The sequence below is a fragment of the Ailuropoda melanoleuca genome, chromosome 4, assembly GCF_002007445.2.
Source record: "Ailuropoda melanoleuca isolate Jingjing chromosome 4, ASM200744v2, whole genome shotgun sequence".
Lineage (NCBI taxonomy): Eukaryota > Metazoa > Chordata > Mammalia > Carnivora > Ursidae > Ailuropoda > Ailuropoda melanoleuca.
The window spans coordinates 105077558-105097304 of record NC_048221.1 but is presented as its reverse complement, the minus strand read 5'-3'; the positions used below and the strand labels follow the sequence as shown (position 1 = coordinate 105097304).

At 45.7% G+C, this 19747-nt stretch overlaps 2 protein-coding genes across 2 annotated transcripts in view; both read right to left on the bottom strand.

The window, feature by feature from the left end:
- Positions 1-428: 428 nt before the first annotated feature.
- TGOLN2 (trans-golgi network protein 2) lies at positions 429-8403 on the bottom strand. The gene is made up of 5 exons (XM_034657283.1): positions 8358-8403; positions 7917-8138; positions 7130-7821; positions 5672-5755; positions 429-4284 (listed from the first exon to the last, which is right to left on the bottom strand). Exons 1-5 carry the CDS (start codon positions 8401-8403, stop codon positions 4279-4281), a joined length of 1050 nt encoding a protein of 349 aa, XP_034513174.1. The 3' UTR covers positions 429-4278.
- Positions 8404-16038: 7635 nt separating this feature from the next.
- Positions 16039-19747, bottom strand: part of TCF7L1 (transcription factor 7 like 1) — a gene marked incomplete at its 5' end in the record, with an annotated part of 151640 nt that continues 147931 nt past the window's right edge. Inside the window, 4 exons of the mRNA XM_034659454.1 lie at positions 16039-17417; positions 18492-18567; positions 19322-19429; positions 19512-19671. Of these exons, the coding sequence (XP_034515345.1) occupies positions 16984-17417; positions 18492-18567; positions 19322-19429; positions 19512-19671 (778 nt within the window). The remainder of the gene's footprint in view (positions 17418-18491; positions 18568-19321; positions 19430-19511; positions 19672-19747) is intronic.

Here is a 19747-nt window from a genome sequence, read left to right as displayed (position 1 = left end):
GTCTCAAGGTTTATCTTCCAAAAATCCACAGCAAAGGGCGACATTAGCAGTTGGGGCATAGGACTGGAAAGATGACTTCACTGGGGCTGAAGCAGGCTGAAAGAGCACTCCCGGCTAAGGGTATAGCAGAGGACAATCACAGAGGTAACTAACTGTAAGACAAATTAGCCAGCTACCTCCTAGACCCAGAACATGGAACTGCCTGGTAGGGAGGAGTGGGGCTGGAAATCAGTCAGGATCAGAATGTGGAAAGCTACAGAATGTGTGCAAAGGCCTGCAATGGTGTTCCCGTTTATTGGTACATATGTGGGGATTAGATGGGAAGGTGAACAAAGGCTTAAAAAAAAAAAAGAAAGAAAAAAAGACCTTTCACTTATATTAGGCCTTGTTTCTGTCAATTTTATTACCATTTTAATAAATTTAATGACTTTTTAGCTTTAATATTTGAAATTTATTTTGGTTTCTGTGCAATGATACAAAACTACATTGAAATGGCATTCAAAGAAGCTCAGTAAAACATTATGTACTGAAAAATACTTATCATTAGACCAAATAAGCTTTAAAAAAATAAAAGTAATTATATAGTTAAGTTAAAGCTGAAAATATAAAACACTGCAAAAACAGTGGCACTCTACTAACTGGGTAAACAAAAAAGGGAAACAGCTTCAACAATCATTTATTTAACATGAGAAACTTCTGAATTAAAGGAATATCTATGAGTGTGAGGAGGCTGGCTTTTTGGCAGTTTGAAACTACCCAGCTCAGTCCCAACACTGTTACAGGGGAGTTTCTCAACTGGGACATTTAGGAAATTCATATGTGACTTGTGGGACTAGCTGAGTTGAGATTCAGTCTTTCTATGGATGAACAGTTATATGGAACCTGAAAATCTCTTCCCAGGATTCTTCCTTGAGCAAGGCAGTATCAAAGGCAACCTTCCCAACAAGGTTTTTCAGAAAACAGCTGGCAGAACTACAGGGTCTGATGTCTAGTGTATAAAATACTCTCCTCCCTGTTCAAATGATTCAGAACATGTGCAAAGCGTGCTAGCTTTCATCACATACACGTAACAGCATTACATATCAAGTTACCCTGTAAAAGCAGGGAGCAGGCTTCCTTTTTTTGATTTAAATGACATGAAGTAGAGAAAAAAAAATGAGAATCACCATCAGGGGAATCAAGGAGGTTTATAATTCTATCACCAAATGTTTCATTAAAAGCCATCATGGGAAAAGAAATGTCAGCACATATATAGCTAGCTGTCAGGTCTTTCCAAGTTGTTCTAGCCTTTCTAGATAGACTGGCCTTCATTCCCACTGAGTCCAGAAGTGGATTCTTTAAATAATTCTACTCAGGGGGCGCCTGGGTGGCACAGCAGTTGAGCGTCTGCCTTCGGCTCAGGGCGTGATCCCGGCGTTGTGGGATCGAGCCCCACATCAGGCTCCTTCACTAGGAGCCTGCTTCTTCCTCTCCCACTCCCCCTGCTTGTGTTCCCTCTCTCTCTGGCTGTCTCTATCTCTGTCGAATGGATAAATAAAATCTTAAAAAAAAAAAAAAAAAAAAAGAATTTAAATAATTCTACTCAGTAACCCGCAGCAGGAAAACAAACCCCTCTACTGACATCCATGACTACAGCACAGACTCCTCTTACAGAAATCACCCTGCAACCAAAAGCTGGGACAGGAAAGCAAGCACACAGCTGTTTGGAAAGGGGCACCTCTCATGGCTCCATCTGCTTCCCTGCCCACCCCTACCTTCCCCTCGCCCCCACCAGCTTTGAGAGATGCCTTAGCCAGCTCATCCTCCTCTATACCATGCCTCCAACAGCTTATCTTCAAAAGGACAACTTACTGAGAAAACAAGTTTTCCACTGGTGTGAGAGATTTCCTTCAGTGTAATTTCTAAAGTGAAACTTAAATTCTATTGTATTCTTTTAGCACAAGAAACAATACTTCTCGGATGCTCAAAAAATGAAACTATGTGGACTCCACAGAATACTTATTTTGCATCCACTTGGTGCCAACCCTCTTGGTTCCCGAAACCAACCTTTCTGCTCTCCTCCTTACAAGCAAAATCCATCAAAAAGGGACAGCAACCAGTAGCCAGGAAGAGCTGTGTGAGACCTCACATTCATATGTCCTGAACAAAGAAAATGTCTCCTTTGCAAGGAGACACTGAACTCCTGAAGTACCTAGGGAATGTTACTACTGTAGGCAGATATGCAGGGTGCCAAGGGCACTCCTGCAAGTAGCTTAGTTTTTTGGGGAAGACCAGACACAGACATCAGATAATGTCTTCCCTTTTTTGCTGGAGTTCCAAAATTTGTGATTGGCATTATTAAGAGTTATTAGAGTAGACTGGTAAGAGCCAATCCTGTGTGCTGGGGACAGTGAAGAAGGTGCCTGGGCAAACTTGAGCTGGGCCCTGAAGGAACATTTGGGGGAGACAAGCAAAAGAAAAGAAGGGAATGCACCCTAACCAAATAGCCATGGGAAGCCAGGGAATGGAGGACACAGCAAGAACAAACAGGCACAGAAGCCTAGATGGGCCTGACAAGAGGAGCCTCTGGCCTGGACACGATGCACACCTACAGAATCCTGAACACTAGTCTACAAAAGCCTGATTCTCTAAGCCACGAGAGGTAGACAGGGGAACCGTGGTTTTACGGAATGCCAGGAGAGCCTGACAGAAGATTCCCTAGATAGGGGAAAGCATTATAAGGTTGGTGCACAGGTAGAGAGAATGATGCCAAGAGCATTCATTCATTCCTTGTCTCCATAAATCTCAACTCAAAGCCATGCTCTGTTTTTTTTTTTTTTTTTTTTTAAGATTTTATTTATTTAGAGACAGCCAGCGAGAGAGGGAACAGAAGCAGGCTCACAGCACAGGAGCCTGATGTGGGGCTCGATCCCAGAACGCCGGGACCACGCCCTGAGCCGAAGGCAGACGCTTAACCGCTGTGCCACCCAGGCGCCCCCACGCTCTGTTTTAAGCAAGGTGCAAGATAATGTGACAGGATGGTCCCTTCTGCAGACTGGCTTCCTCAACAGCACAGAAGTCATCCCACTGTCCTCACTTCCCACAGTCTTTGTATTTCCCTGAGATCAACTATTCTATCTCCATGTTTTCTCTGCAGAAACCTCTCTTCAGGCTATAATCGGGTAGCACAGCAAGAGCAGATTAACGGAAAACTTCAAACCACAGCATGATCCAAGACACTACCTCAGTTACCCCTGAATTTCTTAAATCTTAATAACGTCTGGCATGGGATGGAAGGAGAATTTTTACTAATCACCCTTGGCATTTTGTGTCAGATGAGAAAACCATTAACGAGATTAAGGTAAAAGGGAGTACAGTTAGTTTCTGATTACAAGTCTATTTTGTCTGCTTTAGGCGACAAAGGCAAAACAGAGTTTATGGGAAACGTTTCATAAAAGCCCTTTGAAATAATGCAGATCAAAACCAAAACCGTCCTGAACATCCTCGTATGCAAAGCCGGAGCTTACCCTATCTTAAAAAGTTTCTGTTACGACTGTGAGTATAGAAGAACAAGTATTTCAATAATCCTAACTGTATTTTTAAAAATCTATAAAGGGATCCATGGCATTACAACTTTACTCCCAGAATCCCCAAGCTCAGCTGGTACAACCAAATGGAAGTTGACTTTGCCTTAATGTGAAAATACTGGAAAAATGTGAAGAAGTTATGCTAGACAGGCTGGACTTACAGGCAATAAAGCACTTTTTAAAAGCTGTTTTGGTTTGCTGCTGGAGCCTGTGAAGAAAGTTATTGTTACTGTAGCCCTTTGCCCGTCAGCATTCACCTCTTCATCTTTTGTAGGGCACATCCCCCAAAGTAAGAGCCTTGGTAAAAAGAACTTCAACCTGCAGAGTGTTTTCCTAGGTCTACAAAGATGAACAGTGGTGGGCACAATGCTATTTTCAAGGGATAACTACAAGGAAAGGCAGGCAGCAGCAGTAGCCTGCCTGGGGCTGAGATCTCCTTTTGGTCACAGATGTCTTCCCACATGCTCCCTCTAATCACACTCAGGGGAGGAAAGGATGGAAGACACCAGCAGAGATAATGGGGACACAGGAGTACAAGGTCACCAAAGTGCAGGTGCAAAAATCAAAGCAATCCCCCCGCCTCTGCCAGCCCAGACTTGCCACCAAATCCTAGAGAAGGGGGTGTCTCTTAGGTCACAGTACTTTTTTTCTTCATTTCTCTTGATTTAAAAACAAATCAGCAGGGAGGACAAAATTCTCAAGAATGGAAAAATCAAATCTGAAATGAGAGCAACACAATTCATTGGTAACATTAATCTGCTTCCAGAGGAATACACCTCACTGCTAATATTCTAGGGAAAAAAAAGATCTTACTGGGGCGCCTGGATGGCAGTCGGTTAAGCGTCTGCCTTCTGCTCAGGTCATGATCCCGGGGTCCTGGGATCGAGCCCTGCATCAGGTTCCCTGCTCAGTGGGAAGCCTGCTTCTCCCTCTCCCTCTGCCCCCTTCTCCCTGCTCATGCTCTGTCTCTCAAATAAATGAATAAAGTCTTTAAAAAAAAAAAAAGTCAGCTTGAAATCAAACATATATTAGAAAGACACACACTTGGTGGAAGGAATATGAGAATCTTGGCTTCTGCTTTGTACTACTCTGTGTTGTTCTGAATTGTTTACATGTGCATTTTTTTAATTAGAAAAAAAAATGAAAGGGAAATAAATCCTTAATTATCTGGAAAGGTACCGGCCAGGGCTAAATTGTGAAGCTGACCTACTGGGCTAGTTAGTGAAGGTGCTCTGAACTGAGTGGCTTATTCTGTTGCTGGCATGAGCTGTACACGTGAACTGTGTTCCCTGCAGGAAGTCTTGGAACACCTCACAGTCAGGCCACCAACCACTTTTTACCAGTGTCCTGACTGTCCCTACACAGAAGGGGAAAGAAGGGGTGCGTGCTGGCAGCAAAAGGCAGTGGAAGTACCCTGTTCCCACTCAGACAGGCTGCCTTTGGGAGAGTCTTGCTCAGCTCCTGCACTGTTGGGGTTGAAGGAAGGCTCTGCTGTCAGGCCTGGGTTGGCTGGACTCAGGGAAACTAGTCCACAGTGCTTAGTAAGGCTGATCTGGGCAGTTGGAAGCCTTTAAGTTTCTGGACTCATTTGTATTCAGGGAGTGTAGTCTAAGCTTTGCTACCTGACGCATGGTTCCTCAGCATTTGGCATCACCTAGGAACTTCCTAAAAATGTAGAAACATAGGTTCCACCCAATATGTAATGATTCAGATTTTGCTTTTTCATCCACAATTCTCAGGGTGGTTAATGTGCCTACTAAAATTTGTGAAGTGCTGGTTCAGTGCAAAAAGCACATGACAGGTGCCTAGGGACTTGCCATCTGGTCTTGGTTTTGCCACAAAGTAGTAGGAACTTGGGGGGAAAACCATGTTTCTGGGCCCTGCCTCATCTGTCGAGGGAAGGAGCTGCTGTAGAACACACGAAGGCCTCTTCTAGCTCTCCTGCTGCAGGTATCTGTACATGCATGTCTCTGCTTTGGGTATATGGATCTGCAAGGGTGGGGCAATGGTGGCAGCACCCCAGAATCAGCTGTGGCCTCCACGGCAAATGCAAGTGCACTGTTGGGCCTGAGACTGCATATCCCTCCTGGGGCTCCCTTCCTTACCTTCTGGTCCAAACGCTGGTAATCACTGGCCTTTGGGCGCCGAGTGACTTTAGATCTTTTTCCTTCTAGGACAAAAGCAATAATCTGGGGGGAAAAAAAAGAAATTAACAGGTGACTCTACAATGGCATATTTCAGTCTCTGAAATCAGGTCATCACCTGGCAGTACATTTGCTAATGACCCTGACAGTGAAAGAGTGGTACTACCACCAAAGAGGCCTCTTTGAATAAGCTTTCGGGAGGACAGGGCCTCCAGTTACATCAGAATCTTTTATACTCCCAAACAGGCAATGACGGATGAAGGAAGACTGTTCTGGGCTTCAGCTTGTGGGAGTATGAGTTACCCAAGAGCACAAAGTCTGCCAACTGCGCCCAGACAGCTCCAGGATAAGACATTCCTTTTTTATTCACAAGTAATAATTATTTCTTATCTGCAAATGTACTTTTTCTCCCAACACCTTCATTTTAACCATACCACTCTCACATCTGAGATTACTCTGTGTGAAGAGCACTTGGATGTAAAATAAGGAACACACCATTCTTATTAAATGTCATCCCTCACTCCTCACAGCTACAGGCATACTGACATCATGAACTGAACTCTCTAATTTTAACCAGGCTAGAGAAACTACCAAATTCTTAGGGATCAATAAGAAATGCAATCATTGGGGCGCCTGGGTGGCTCAGTCGGTTGAGCATCTGCCTTCAGTTCAGGTCATGATCCCAGGGTCCTGGAATCGAGTTCTGCATCGGGCTCCTTGCTCAGCAGGGAGCCTGCTTCTCACTCTCCCTCTGCCTGCTGCTCTCCCCACCTGTGCTCTCTCTATGATAAATAAAATCTTAAAAAAAAAAAACAACGCAATCATTTTGTTATCAGAGTGGTTGCTAAGCAACATAGATACTACTCCCACACCAAACCCTGCTATACCAGTAAAAGATGAGAGTATCCATGCAATTTCTGGCCATTCTTGTAATCAGAAACTCAACAATTGTAGAAGACAGTCCCTGGGCTCTCTGTTGTTGATGTCAAAGACTATGTAACCACTCTTTCTGCCATTGCAGATGGAAGACAAAAGCTTGGGAAAGAAAACTAGAAATGATGCACCATCTTCAGAGTGGAAACAGGAAGATAAATACTCTACTTACAAACTGTCAGGTACTCAGATTCTCTGACGCAGTAAACGATCTAAGTTTAAGATTATGAGACCTCAGTTTAGGTCAGATCAGAATGTCCTGACTTGGCACCTAATATAGCAGCAGAGGGTACTCAAAGGAATCTGACATGAAAGATGATTTATAAAATGAGAGTAAAGAGCCCTAGTAGAATCTGAGGAAAAACTGATGTTTGTCTTAAAATCCCCAGTGCTCACAGGCAGATGAGTGATAGATATTGGCCCACACACCAAGCTTTCAGGGTGGAGGAAATCCCATTCCGCTTCTTAAGGCAATTCTTGACTTACCTTCCGTTTGTTGTGATAGGCAATGTAGAGGACAGCAACAAGAATGGCTGCAGTCACCAAATATGCAAAGAAATGGCTGCTCTCTGCACTAGCACTTCCAAGATTGTCCTTAAAAAGGTCATCATTCTCCCTACCCCTGGAATCCAAAAGTGTCCCTTCACGGTTCTCACTGGAGGCAAGGCCAGGCATTTCTTTCTCTCCTTCAGGTGGTGAATCTTCTTCCGGATCTGTATTCCCTTCCTCAGCCTTCTTGGGCTCATCTTCTGTAAGCTCTGGAGGCTTGCCTTCTCTCTCCTGCTGTGGAGAAGTGGAGTCAGAGTCTAGTAATACTCTTTCCCCAGATTCACCTCTAAAAGCATGCAGGGAGGTATCTTTGTCAGCTGGTACGTTCAAGTCAGGCTTGGTGGGCTCCTTGTTATCATGGGAGGGGTTGGAGACCAGTTTGTTAGGGCCCTTTCCCGTGGCCTGCGGCTCGGGCTTCTCCTCTTTAGGGCCCTTTCCCGCGGCCTGCGGCTCGGGCTTCTCCTCATTAGGACCCTTTCCCGCGGCCTGCGGCTCGGGCTTCTCCTCTTTAGGGCCCTTTCCCGTGGCCTGCGGCTCGGGCTTCTCCTCGTTAGGGCCCTTTCCCGTGGCCTGCGGCTCGGGCCTCCTCGTTAGGGCCCTTTCCCGTGGCCCTGCGGCTCGGGCTTCTCCTGGTTAGGGCCCTTTCCCGAGGCCTGCGGCTCGGGCTTCTCCTCGTTAGGGCCCTTTCCCGTGGCCTGCGGCTCGGGCTTTTCCTCTTTAGGGCCCTTTCCCGCGGCCTGCGGCTCGGGCTTCTCCTCGTTAGGGCCCTTTCCCGCGGACGGCAGCTCGGGCTTCTCCTCGTTAGGGCCCTTTCCCGCGGACGGCAGCTCGGGCTTCTCCTCGTTAGGGCCCCTTCCCGTGGACGGCAGCTCGGGCTTCACCTCGTTAGAGCCTTCTCCCGTGGACCGCGGCTTTAACGTGTCAGACCCTTCTTTTGGTAGGGACACTGAAACAGAGAAACCAGTTGGCCCTGAAAAGAGGAAGGCCAGGAAAAGGGAGCCCTCAGCTAAAAGAGACCGAGCCAACAAGCAAACGGGGGTGGTGGCTGATGGCAAGCGGAGAGGTGGCTACGGCAGGGAAGAAACGAGTTCAGAGAGCGACCCGGCCACGGTGAGGATGGTGGGCCTGGGGGTGACAGCAGGATTATTGGGGGGGGGTCTCTCACCCGCCGGGGCGACGCTCAGCAGGACCAACGCAACCAGGAACCGCATCCTGCACTGACTGTGCTTCCGCCCTCTACTGATCTCGCGAGATCCGTCCGCGCACTCTTAGTGCTCATAGCTCCGCCCCTTCCTGCGCGCGTCCCTCCGCCGCACGCCCTGGCGAAGGGAGGGGCTTAGGGAAGGAACGGGCTGGACGGCGTTTCCGCTTTTTCGATTCGGCTGTGGAGTCGTTCCTTGGTCCCTGCACCTTAGTCTCTTTCTTTTCCAGGTTTCTTCGCTGCGTAGCCGCGGCCACAAACGTTACTCCCCTTTTCCTTCTTTTGCCTGTACTTCCGAGACAGTCCTGGCAGAGCCAGAGCTCCCTGGCCGGCGGATGGCCCCACGAGACTGACGTCGTGGGACCCGGCGCCTCAGCTCCATCCTCTGTTCACATTTTTAACTTTCTCCCTTTCTCGTGGTTCTTTGTTCGTGGCTCACAAACGTGTTGCCTCAGGTCTCTCCCATCTGGAGACAAACTCATCCCGTCACATTTGTAGCGGGAGCCTTGCCATTCCAGCTCTTCTCTTTCCCGACCTCACGGGGATTGCCCTCCGAGGTCCACAAAGATCTTTTCTAAAAAGTACATTCTTTTTCTGGTCATGAAAGTTATTTATATTAACTGTAGAAGATTTAGTGAACGTATTTATAGAAATAGAAAGCAAAATCTTTATTCCACTCTTCCGGGATAATCACTATTAAAGTTTTGGTGTATTTTCTGTCTGCATGCAAACCCTTTAATTTTTTTGATTTGGTAATACATTTGGTTCAGAAATCAAGATGAGATATTTTTTATTTTTTATTTTTTTTAAAAGATTTTATTTATTTATTTGACAGCGATAGAGACAGCCAGTGAGAGAGGGAACACAAGCAGGGGGAGTGGGAGAGGAAGAAGCAGGCTCATAGCAGAGGAGCCTGATGTGGGGCTAGATCCCACAATGCCGGGATCACGCCCTGAGCCGAAGGCAGACGCTTAACTGCTGTGCCACCCAGGCGCCCCAAAATGAGATATTTTTTTAAAAAAGGTATACATCAGAAAGTTCTTGCTCCCTCCCATTCTACAGGTTACCACTTACTGTGTTTCTTTGTAGTGTTTTATTTACTTATTTTCTAGTTTTTTGTTTTTTTTTTTAAGATTTTATTTGAGAGAGAGAGGGAGCACCAGCAGGGCAGAGGCAGAGGGACAAGCAGCCTCCTGGCTGAGCAGGGAGCCCAACATGGGGATGGATCTCAGGACTCTGGGATCATGACCTGAGCTAAAGGCAGACACTTAACTGTCTGAGCCACCTAGGTGCCCCATCTAGTGTTTTGTTTTGTTTTGTTTTAAACAAATACAAATGTACTTATTTTTTCCTCCGTCTTAATTGGTGTATCTTTTTGGTGGTTTTTTTTTTTTCTATGCATATTCGTTTTCCTCCAAATTGGTATCATTGGGTAAATAGTTTTGTATCCCACTGTTTAAAGTACTATTAGTTTATACATTAATTGCTTCTTGAAATTGTTTTATAATCATTTGCCAGGTTAGGTGCTTTGTAGACTGGTTTTAAAAATGATAGGTCCTAACTTAATGGAGCATGCAATCTAGTGGGGAACACAAATATTAATCAAATATTTATGCAAATTGTGTGTGTGTGTGTGTGTGTAAGTGCACATTCTAAGAAATGCCGAGAAAGCAAAGTGCAGAAACTGTGAGCTCTGTTGAGAAAGGGACCTTTGAGCTGAGGACCACAGAGTGTAGGTATTTCCCCTGGTGAGGTTGAAGGGAAGAGGATGAGCTCTCCTGGCTGAGTGTATAGCATGTGCAAAGGCCTGGAAGCAGGTGGGAACCTAATATTGTAGAAGTCTAAAGATGAGAACAGAATTGCCAGATAACAGAGAATAAGGAAAATGGCAAGGGGTGAGGCTGAAGCAAAGCCAGATTTAGGAGCAAATGATCTGGGAGTTGTCCAGAATGTAAGTCTTTGTGCGACACAAAAGTACATCAGAAAATATTCCAGTTAACTCAGGTTGAAATGTAATCCCACCAAAAAAGACTACAGCCACCAGGGCAAATAACACTCCTCTGTAGTCTGTTGAGTACAATATTTAGGTTACATGCCATGCAGTTCCAGTCAATTGAAATTCTTCAGAATTTCAAGGAACAGTATGTGGCATAGAGATAGTTTTCAGGACCCAAGTATTTTGTCATTTAAAAACCCTTTAATCTGCTTCCCAATGTTTTTCTGTTATAAGAAAATCTCACACACACCCTCATTACTGAGAGAATAAGAATCACAGAGAAGTGGGGCCTCTGGGTGGTGCAGTCGGTTAAGCACCCAGCTCCTGATTTTGGCTCAGGTTGTGATCTCAGATTTTGATCTCAGAATGTGATCTCAGGGTGGTGAGATCAAGCCCCAAGTCAGGCTCCATACTCAGCAGTGAGTCTGCTCAAGATTCTCTCTCTCCCTCTCCCTTTCACCCCCACCCGTTTGCATGCATGCACTCTCTCTCTCTCTTTAAAAAAAAAAAAAAAAAAGAATCACAGAGAAATCTTTTACCAAATTATTCCAGAAATGTGACTGCTCTGGCTAAAGGATGTGAATTAGTAAATGAATCTTTTTCTAAAAGAAAATTCTCTCCACCTCCTTCAAATAAGTATGTGGCTAACATTACAGGATATTGGCTTGGCAGGAGTGAGTGTGTAGGGAAGGGAAGGGAATTGTTAAGCTTGACCTGGTGTCTACATGACTAGGCAGGAGAGTAGAGAAGTGTCCAAATCATGCAGTTTGTGGGTCATGCCTAGGGGTTTATATTTTATTTTAACAGTAATGAGAAGCCATTAAAGAGGTTTAAGTAGGGGAAAGATAAAATCAAGTTGTAAATTTTTGAACATTAATCTGGTTGTAGGATGAAGAATCTACTCTTGGAGTGGGAGGAGAAGAGTGGATTTAGGAATAAATCAGCAGACCGTTGCAACAGTGTTGAGAATTAGATCATTCATATGGAGTATTTAACTAGTATCTAGCATATAATTAAGACTCCCCAAAGTTATTATTATATGTTCATTATATAAAAATTTAAAAAAATAAACATAAGCCAAAGTAAGAAAATAAAAATATCTTGTAATCCAGAGCTATTGTCATGAATATTTTGGTTTTCCCTTTTTTATGGGAGTCTATGTGCATATGCAGATTATTAACTGAAAATAAAGCAAGTTACAAAACCATACATACAATTCTTACCTTACAGGTCTTTTTTGTAGTTTTCGTGCTTCAACTAGTCATGTCACTTGTCTTCTGGAACACTAATCATCTTGTTTTCCACTGTTTCTTTACTCAGCATCCTTTGAGGGCTTTCAATTGTCATAGAACTGGTAGAACTGTGTTTCTATGAGGAAAGTGAAATCAACAGAATAAAATACAGCACAGAGTTGAAGTAAGATAAGGAGTTAGATATTTCAGTAGAGTGTTGAGGGCAAAACCTGTTTGCAATGGGATAAGTAGTGAATGGAAAGTAAGTAGTAACTACCCTTTCCTGGAAGTTTGCATATGAAACAGAGGGTTTCAAGTTATGTAAGAGGACTGAACTTTTTTTGGTGACTGAGGGGAAGAGCTCATTAGACAAAGTGACCAAGATTACAAGGGACAGAGATGAACAAGGCCAGAAATGAAGGGTTGGGTCTAAGATGCAGCAGAGCCCTTGACTTTGGACTGAACCACATGTTGACTTTGAGACCTGTGGAAAGACAGTTAAAATGGTTAGAGGGTAAGTGGAGATTTAGGTGGGGATGTGGGAGATCAAAATGCAGCATTTCAGCTCAATTTTCTTGATATTCTAAGGGGCAAGGCAGTCTTCAAGAGTGGGAGGGTGGGGATTGAGTTGGGGGTTTGAGAATCGTGATGTGGAGTTGTTGAGGGGATTTGGAGAGGAGTTGACAAAGGTCACCTGTAATAACCAATGAGTGGCACAGAAGGCCTGGCTGATGTTAGGCATCACAAATCAATTGTGGCACCTAGTTCATTGTGTGGTTCTTTAGACAGAGATTCTAACTGGAATAGGATTAGAGAAGGCAGATTTCAGCACTAACCCCTCACTCACACCAATTTTGGTTTAAGGGAGCGGTAGCAGGGATTTTTAATAAATCTTAAGTTTTCCTTGCACCCCCTCACGATAAAAACACTTAACAAACTCGGAAAAGAAGGGAACTTTTTCAACCTGAAAGAGGGCATCGTACAAAAATCTCACAACTAACCTTTTACTTAGTGGTAAAAGACTGGAAGCTTTCGCTGTAAGATAAGGAACAGTGATGTCTGCTCTTACCACTGTAACTCAGTACTGGAAGTAGCCAGGACACTTTGGCAAGAAAATGAAATTAAAAGTATCCAGACTGGAAAGGAAGAAGTAAAACTATATTTGCCAATGATGTGATCTTGCACACAAAAATCCTGAGGATTTTCAAAAAATTTATTAAGTTCAGCAATGGGGCACCTGACTGGCTCAGGGTCATGAATTCAAGCCCCATGTTGGACACGAGCTGACTTAAAAAAATAAACACATACACACACACACACAAGTTCAGCAAGGTCTTAAGATGTGAGACCAATATACAAAAATCAATTGTATTTCTATACATTTGCAATACACAATCTAAAAATGGAAATTAAGAAACAATCCCATTTACACTCAAGAAGAACAAAAGAGGCAGGAGCACCTGGATGGCTCAGTCAATAGAGCATGCAATTCTTGACCTCGGGGTTGTGAGTTCAAGCCCCATGTTGGGCACAGAGCTTACATTAAAAAGAAAGAAAAAAAAGTAAAATAATGCTTTTTTTTAAAAAAGTGCAAAACTTATACTCTGAAAACTATAAAACATTATTGAAGAAGTGAAAGACCTACATAATGGAAAGATATCCTGTATTCATGGATCGGAAAACTTAAATTTGTTAAGATGGCTATGCTCCTGAAATTGATCTACCAACACAATCCCTATTAAAATCTCAGCGGACTTCTTTGCAGAAATTGACAAGCTGATTCTAAAATTTATATGGAAATTCGAGATACCTAGAATAGCCAAAACCGGCTTGGAAAGGAGCAAAGGTGGAGGACTCACCCTTCTCAACTTTTTTTTTTTTAAAGTAAGCTCTATGCTCCATGTGGGTCTTGAACTCACAACCTTGAGATCGAGTCACATTTCTACTGAATGAGCCAGCAAGGTGCCCCAATACTTCTCACCTTTAAAGCTTACCACGAAGCTACAGTAATTAGGACGGTGTGGTACCAGCATAAAGACATATAGATGAATTTAATCGAATTCAAAGTCCAGAAATAAGCCTCTACATTTATGGTCAGCTGATTTTCAACAAGGGTCCTAAGACAGTTCATTGGAGGGAAAGAATAGTCTTTTCAACAAATAGAATAATCTGGGACAACTCTCTAATAAGCATACGAAGATATGCTCAACATCACTGGTAGTAGGTAAAGACAAATCAAAATCTCACTGAGATACCACTTCACACCTACTGGGAAGGCTATAATAAACAACAGACAAGACAGAAAAAATGTGTTTGGTGAGGATGTGGAGAAATTGTACCCTCACATATTCCTGGATGAAACGTAAAATGGTGCAGCTGATATGGGGAACAGTTTGGTAATTCCTCAGAAAGTTAAAACACAGAATTATCCTATGACCCAGCAATTCCACCCCTAGGTATACACCCCGCAGAACGGAACACAGGGACTCAAAAATACTTACATGTGATGTCCAAGGCAGTATTATTCACAATAGCCAAAAGGTAGAAACAACCCATGTGTTCATCAGTAGAGGAGTGGATAAACAAGATGTGGTTTATATACACATTGGGTTATTCAGTTAAAGAAGGGAATGACATCTGACACATGCTACAATGTAGATGAACCTTGAAAACCTTCTGCTAAGTGAAATAAGGCAGACACAAAAGGACAAATATCGTATGATTCCACTTAGATGAGGTACCCAGAATAGGCAAATTCATAAATACAAAGTAGATTAGAGGTTCCTAAAGTCTGTGAGGAAGGGGAAATGGGGAGTTAATGATTGACAGGTCGTTTGTGTTTGGGATGATGAAATCCTTCTGGAAAACGACAGTGGTTACGGTTGCACGATGTTGTGAATATACTTAATACTACTAGATTGTCCATTTAAAAATAGTTAAAATAGTGAGTTTCATATTATATACATTTTACCACAATAAAAAAAGCTATGTCTGCGTAGGGTAAAAAAAAACTGGCAAGTACTCATAAAAAGGTAAGGGAAGACTGAAGTATTTTATCAAGTCTTAAAAAAAAAGAAGAAAAAAAAAGAGGACTGAAATGTTAACCCACGCTAGAACGTGACAGCCCTGGAGAACAGTGAGCTAAGGGTGGGTGGATTAGGATTCCACTTACACGGCCTATTTGGAATAGGCAAATTCATGCAAAGAGCAAGTGGCTGAGAGGTCACCAGGGGCTGGGGAGGGGGCAGGGGGGTGATGATTCAGTGGTCATATCGATTCTGTTCAGGGGGATGGAAAGTTTTGGAAATAGAGGTGGTGGTGATACAACACTGTGAATGAAATGAGTGCCACTGACTTGTACATTTACAAATAGTTAAAATGGCAAATTTATGTTACGTATATTTTACCATCAAAAATAAAGGAGGGGTGCCTGGGTGGCTCAGTGCGTTAACCTTCCGACCCTTGGTTTTGGCTCAGGTCATGATCTCGGGGTCTTGAGAAGGAGCCCCACGTGGGGCTCTGCCCTGGTCGTGGAGCCTGCTGAAGATTCCCTCTCCCTTCCCTCTTCACCCACCCCTCCCATCTCCCTCTCTAAAAATAAATAAGTAAAGCACATGACCCTCGATTTCAGGGTCATGAGTTCAAGCCCCACATTGGATGGGAAGCCTACTAAAAACAAAAAAACCCAAATACATGCACACACACATACAGAAAAAGTACTATATGTTGTATCATCCCATTTATTTTTTTCATTTATTATGTTTTTTAATATTTATTTAAGCCATCGCTATACCTCACGTGGAGCTCGAACTCACTACCCAGAGAAAGGAGTCACATGCTCTTCCAACAGAGCCAGCCAGGCAGCCCCATATGATCCCATTTAAATGACGTGTCCAGGATAGACAAATCCAGGGACAGAAAATAGATTAGTGGTTGCCTGCAGCTGCAGGGTGTGAGGACAAGAAATGGGGGGTGACTTCTAAAGGGTCTGGGGTCCCTTTCTGAGGTGATGAAAATGTTCTTAAACCGACTGTGATGATGGATACAAAACTCTGAACACACGAAAACCCAATGAATTGTATACTTTACATGGATAAATTGCATGTTATGTGAATTTTAGCTCAATAAAACTGTTACAGAAGAAACTGTGGTGCTAGGTACCATGCAAAACCACCGAAGATGCCCTTTACACCTTGGCAATTATAAGAAGACAAAGAACAACACGGAATCCTCTCTTTGGGTCTCAGTTACCGATACTGACTGGTCTCTGTACATTTGAAGCTGGCAGTTGGGTTGGATTTTTCTGTCAGGCATGTTTTCATATTCTTTTCTCCAACCCCCTGCAAAAATCTAGCACAGGGCTCGCTATGAAGATGGGGGCTTGACTCAACAAAAGGACTGAAATACTCAGAAAAGGTCTTGCAATTGCAATTTTATTTTCTTTTGTGAAAATAAACAACTGGAAGTTTAAATTGCTCCAAAAAAACCCCATAAAAACAAAAAGAAATACACACAGAAGAAGCATGTGAGGTGACAGGGGAAGGGAGGAGGGAGTTCAGACCTTTGGCAGATTGTGCTGGCACTGACCCAGGGGACAAGAGCCAGGCCTTGGGGCCAGGTCCCATCTGCCGCTCTGGGACTGTGAGGGGAGGTCTTGACCGGTGAGGGGGTGGCACAGAGACTTCTTCGCCGAGGAAGTGGCAGGCACCTTGAATCCCTTTCGCTGTGGGGAAGAGCCATTTCAGAGGACCTCTTTGCCCACCCAAAGCCGGAGGCTGTTGCGTTAGGGCCCACGAGGGACAGGGGATGCTGGTGGAGACAATCAGGCAAAGGTGGCTTCTCACGTGATGACAGTCTTACACTGGGCAGAGGATGAAGATGAAGGCAGTTGAGCAAAGGAGAAAAACTTGGCGGGGTCAAAGGGAACGTCCAGGAACGGGATTTAGATGAAGACGTAACAGGCCAGAAGTCCAGCCATGGCCGACATGCGGACCGGGAAGGGGAGGGGGGCTCGTGGGGGCACTGAGAAGAGGCAGCAGGGCAGAAAGGGAAAGAGGTAGAGAGGAAGGGGCCTTCTGCCCAGGTCCATCCACCACTGCACATACTGGAAGAATAACACACTACTTTTCAGTTCTCTTTCTTTTAAAGATTTTTTTTGTTGTTTTGTTTTGTTTTTTAAAAAAAGCCTTAAGATCAGCTACTGGTTACATCTACAAAATGTAAAGTGCTGTTGTTACCAGTCACTTTACAGAACAGTCCAGAGTGGTCAAATATTGACCAATAAAGTTTCCTTTTCTTTTTTTCTTCTGAATCATTACTACTCGACGAGTCACTTGACAGCCTGCATAGGTCAGGGGGCAGCTCAGTGGGCAGACTTGGTGACCAAGGAAAGAGGCTGGGCCTGGAGGACTGGGAGGGCCTGGTGGGCATGGAGCGCGGCCGGGAAGGAGGGGGGAGAAGTCAGCAGAGCTGTGGGCAGGGACCCGAGGGGGAGTGGCCGGGAGAGGAGCGGGGGCTGGCTGCCCATCTGGCCAGAGGAGGTGGCTGTCGCCTTGGCCGACAGGAAGGCAGCCGAGTGTAAAGCCAGCTGGGCCCGGCTCTCCGGCTTGGTGGTGAGGGAGAGGGGCTGGGCTTGCTCCGAGTGGGTCGCCGCGGGGGCAGCCGGGGACGCCAAGGCTGCGGAGGGGGTGGCCGGGGAGTCCAGCATGCTGCCGTGGGAAGAGGCAGGGCTGTCACAGGACTTCTCAGGGGGCAGGTACTGAACACATGGCTTCTTGCTTTTGGAGGCCAGAGCACCTACGGGGACAAGACACGAGACTGAGCAGCTAGTATTGAGGGTGAGGTGGGGCACAAGAACGCCTACTGGGAGGGGGGCGGGGGCGCTCTCAAGATGAGGAAGCCGCACTGAGGGACACCCAGAGCATCGAGAAGGGCAATGCCAAAACGCCAAAGACCTATTCGGTATCTGATAGGAGGGAAAATAACTCAGGCTGTCATATCCTCCTCTTCCCTGCCTAAATCTCAGCGCTTTGGGAGACGGATCTCCATTCGATGTGCTCTAAAATCTCTGGCTGACGGTGCTATCAGAGACGGCGCGGCCCCTGCTAGGCAGTGAGGTGCGCAGTGCACTCGGCAGCACACACACACTCTCCTTATATGCACTCCCATGTAAACAAATACAAATCGTATCGATGACAGAGAGGGAGGGGAGAGAGAAAAAAGATTAAAAGCACTTTAGCTGGTACCAGCAGTTCTATACTTGTCCGGAGTGAGCACGGGACGAGAGGTCACCATGCTGGGTGTGGGGACGAGAGGTCACCACGCTGGGTGGGACTCTGGTGTGAAAAGACACAGTATATAATTCCGGCAAAGGTGGTCCCGAAACCAAGCAAGGTATTTCTCTGGGTGTTCAACCAACCAAACCGTGGAGGAACGCCTGCTTCTACTGGATTCACGAATAGGTGGTATGTCCATCTCTAATAATGTGCCCCTTCTTGAAGGAATTCCAAAGGTAATTTCAGCTACCATTCATTTTTGCCCGGTACATTGATTTCAGAACCCTCAGATGAGACGCGACTCAACTGAATTGAAAAGTGCCTAGTGGGAAAGTGCTGGCATTAAATCCTGCCTCCGCCACTGAACAAGCAGAGTGACTGGCAAGATCCACCCTCTCTGAGCCTCTGAATTTGTCATCTCTGAAAAAGGCATAATAACCGAGTACGCAAGAGGCTCCCATGAGGCAGAAGCCCTGAGAAGGGCAGCTGTGATGAAACCACGTTGTCGCTGTACCCTACAGAGACCCCAGAATGATGCACGCCAGGTGCCCTGTTGACGGCGGTTGGAAGAGCCAGCACCCTCCTGAGGACTCACCCTCTGCCTCTTGGACTTGCTGCTGGGACTGTGTCTGTGACAGCTGCTTTTCTCTCTTCCTCTTCTTTTTCTTACCCTGAAAATTACGGCCAAAGAAAGGATAACCAAGGGGCAGAATAACTGGTTTTTCAGGGGGACTCCCAGATACGAAGTGGCGGAGACAGGCTATGGCCCGTACTGCTCTTGACCCTCCAGTCTGGGTGAGGGAGCTGGGCGTGGAGGGGAGCCGCTCAGGTCACGCACCCATAGAAGCCTCTACGGAGGCAGAATGAGCCTTCCTGGAATGCACTCTCCCTTCCCCACTCAATTCTTCCCTCCAACCCAGTGTCCTGGCCTTCTTGGAAGGCCTCATCCCTACAGTGCCCTCGGGCTTATTTTTCCATTTCCCTCCCTGGAACAGTGTGGCTCTGGATCTTTTCTGAGGGGACTCAGGCCCCACTGAAAATCTAAGACCACTCTAAAGCCCCTTACTGGTAATAAAAAGCAAATGAGAACAGACATTCCAAAATCTGTCTACTTTCAGAGAGTTATTAGAAAGGCCAGCTGAGGCTCCTACGTGGCTCTCTGAGCCCGGGTTCAGAGCCCTTGGCTCGCAACACCCTCACCACCAGAGCTCAACACAGCTCGCACTGCGTCCAAGGGCTGAGTCCACTTCAAAGGAGAGGGGTGCAAATTTACATCAGTCCTCAGGACACCAAAGCCACGTCCTTGTTGATCTCCCGACAATTAAAATGCCTGCCTTGTTTCTCGAGAAACACTCCTCCTCCCCGGCCTTACGCAGCCCCCTGCCCGCTCCCCGCTGCGGCTCTCCGGCCCGACGGGACGCTTACATAGTTGTCCCGGGCTGACCAGGTCGGGTAGAGCTGGGAATGCAGCTGCCGCTCCTTCCGGGCCAGTTCATAGTACTTGGCCTGTTCTTCTCGGGACAGGTTGTGCCACTGCGGAGAGAGGGTCAGAGGTGACAGGGGTGCAGAAAGCAGGGGACACAGCCGCGCAGCCCCAGACCAGAGCAGACCTTACCTTTCTCCCCAGGATTTGGTTAATGGCCGCGCTTTCCTTCAGGGTGCACTCGGCTACCACCTTGGCCCTCATCTCCTTCATATACAACATGAAGGCATTCAGAGGCTTCTTCACGTGGGGTTTCTTTTCTTCCTCCTTTTTCACCGTGACTGGTGATTTCCTGGGAAGTCACAAAGCCGCCGGTTAGCCTGTGCCGGTGGTCACCCAGCCCGCGGTCCCTGCCTGTCACTGAGGCC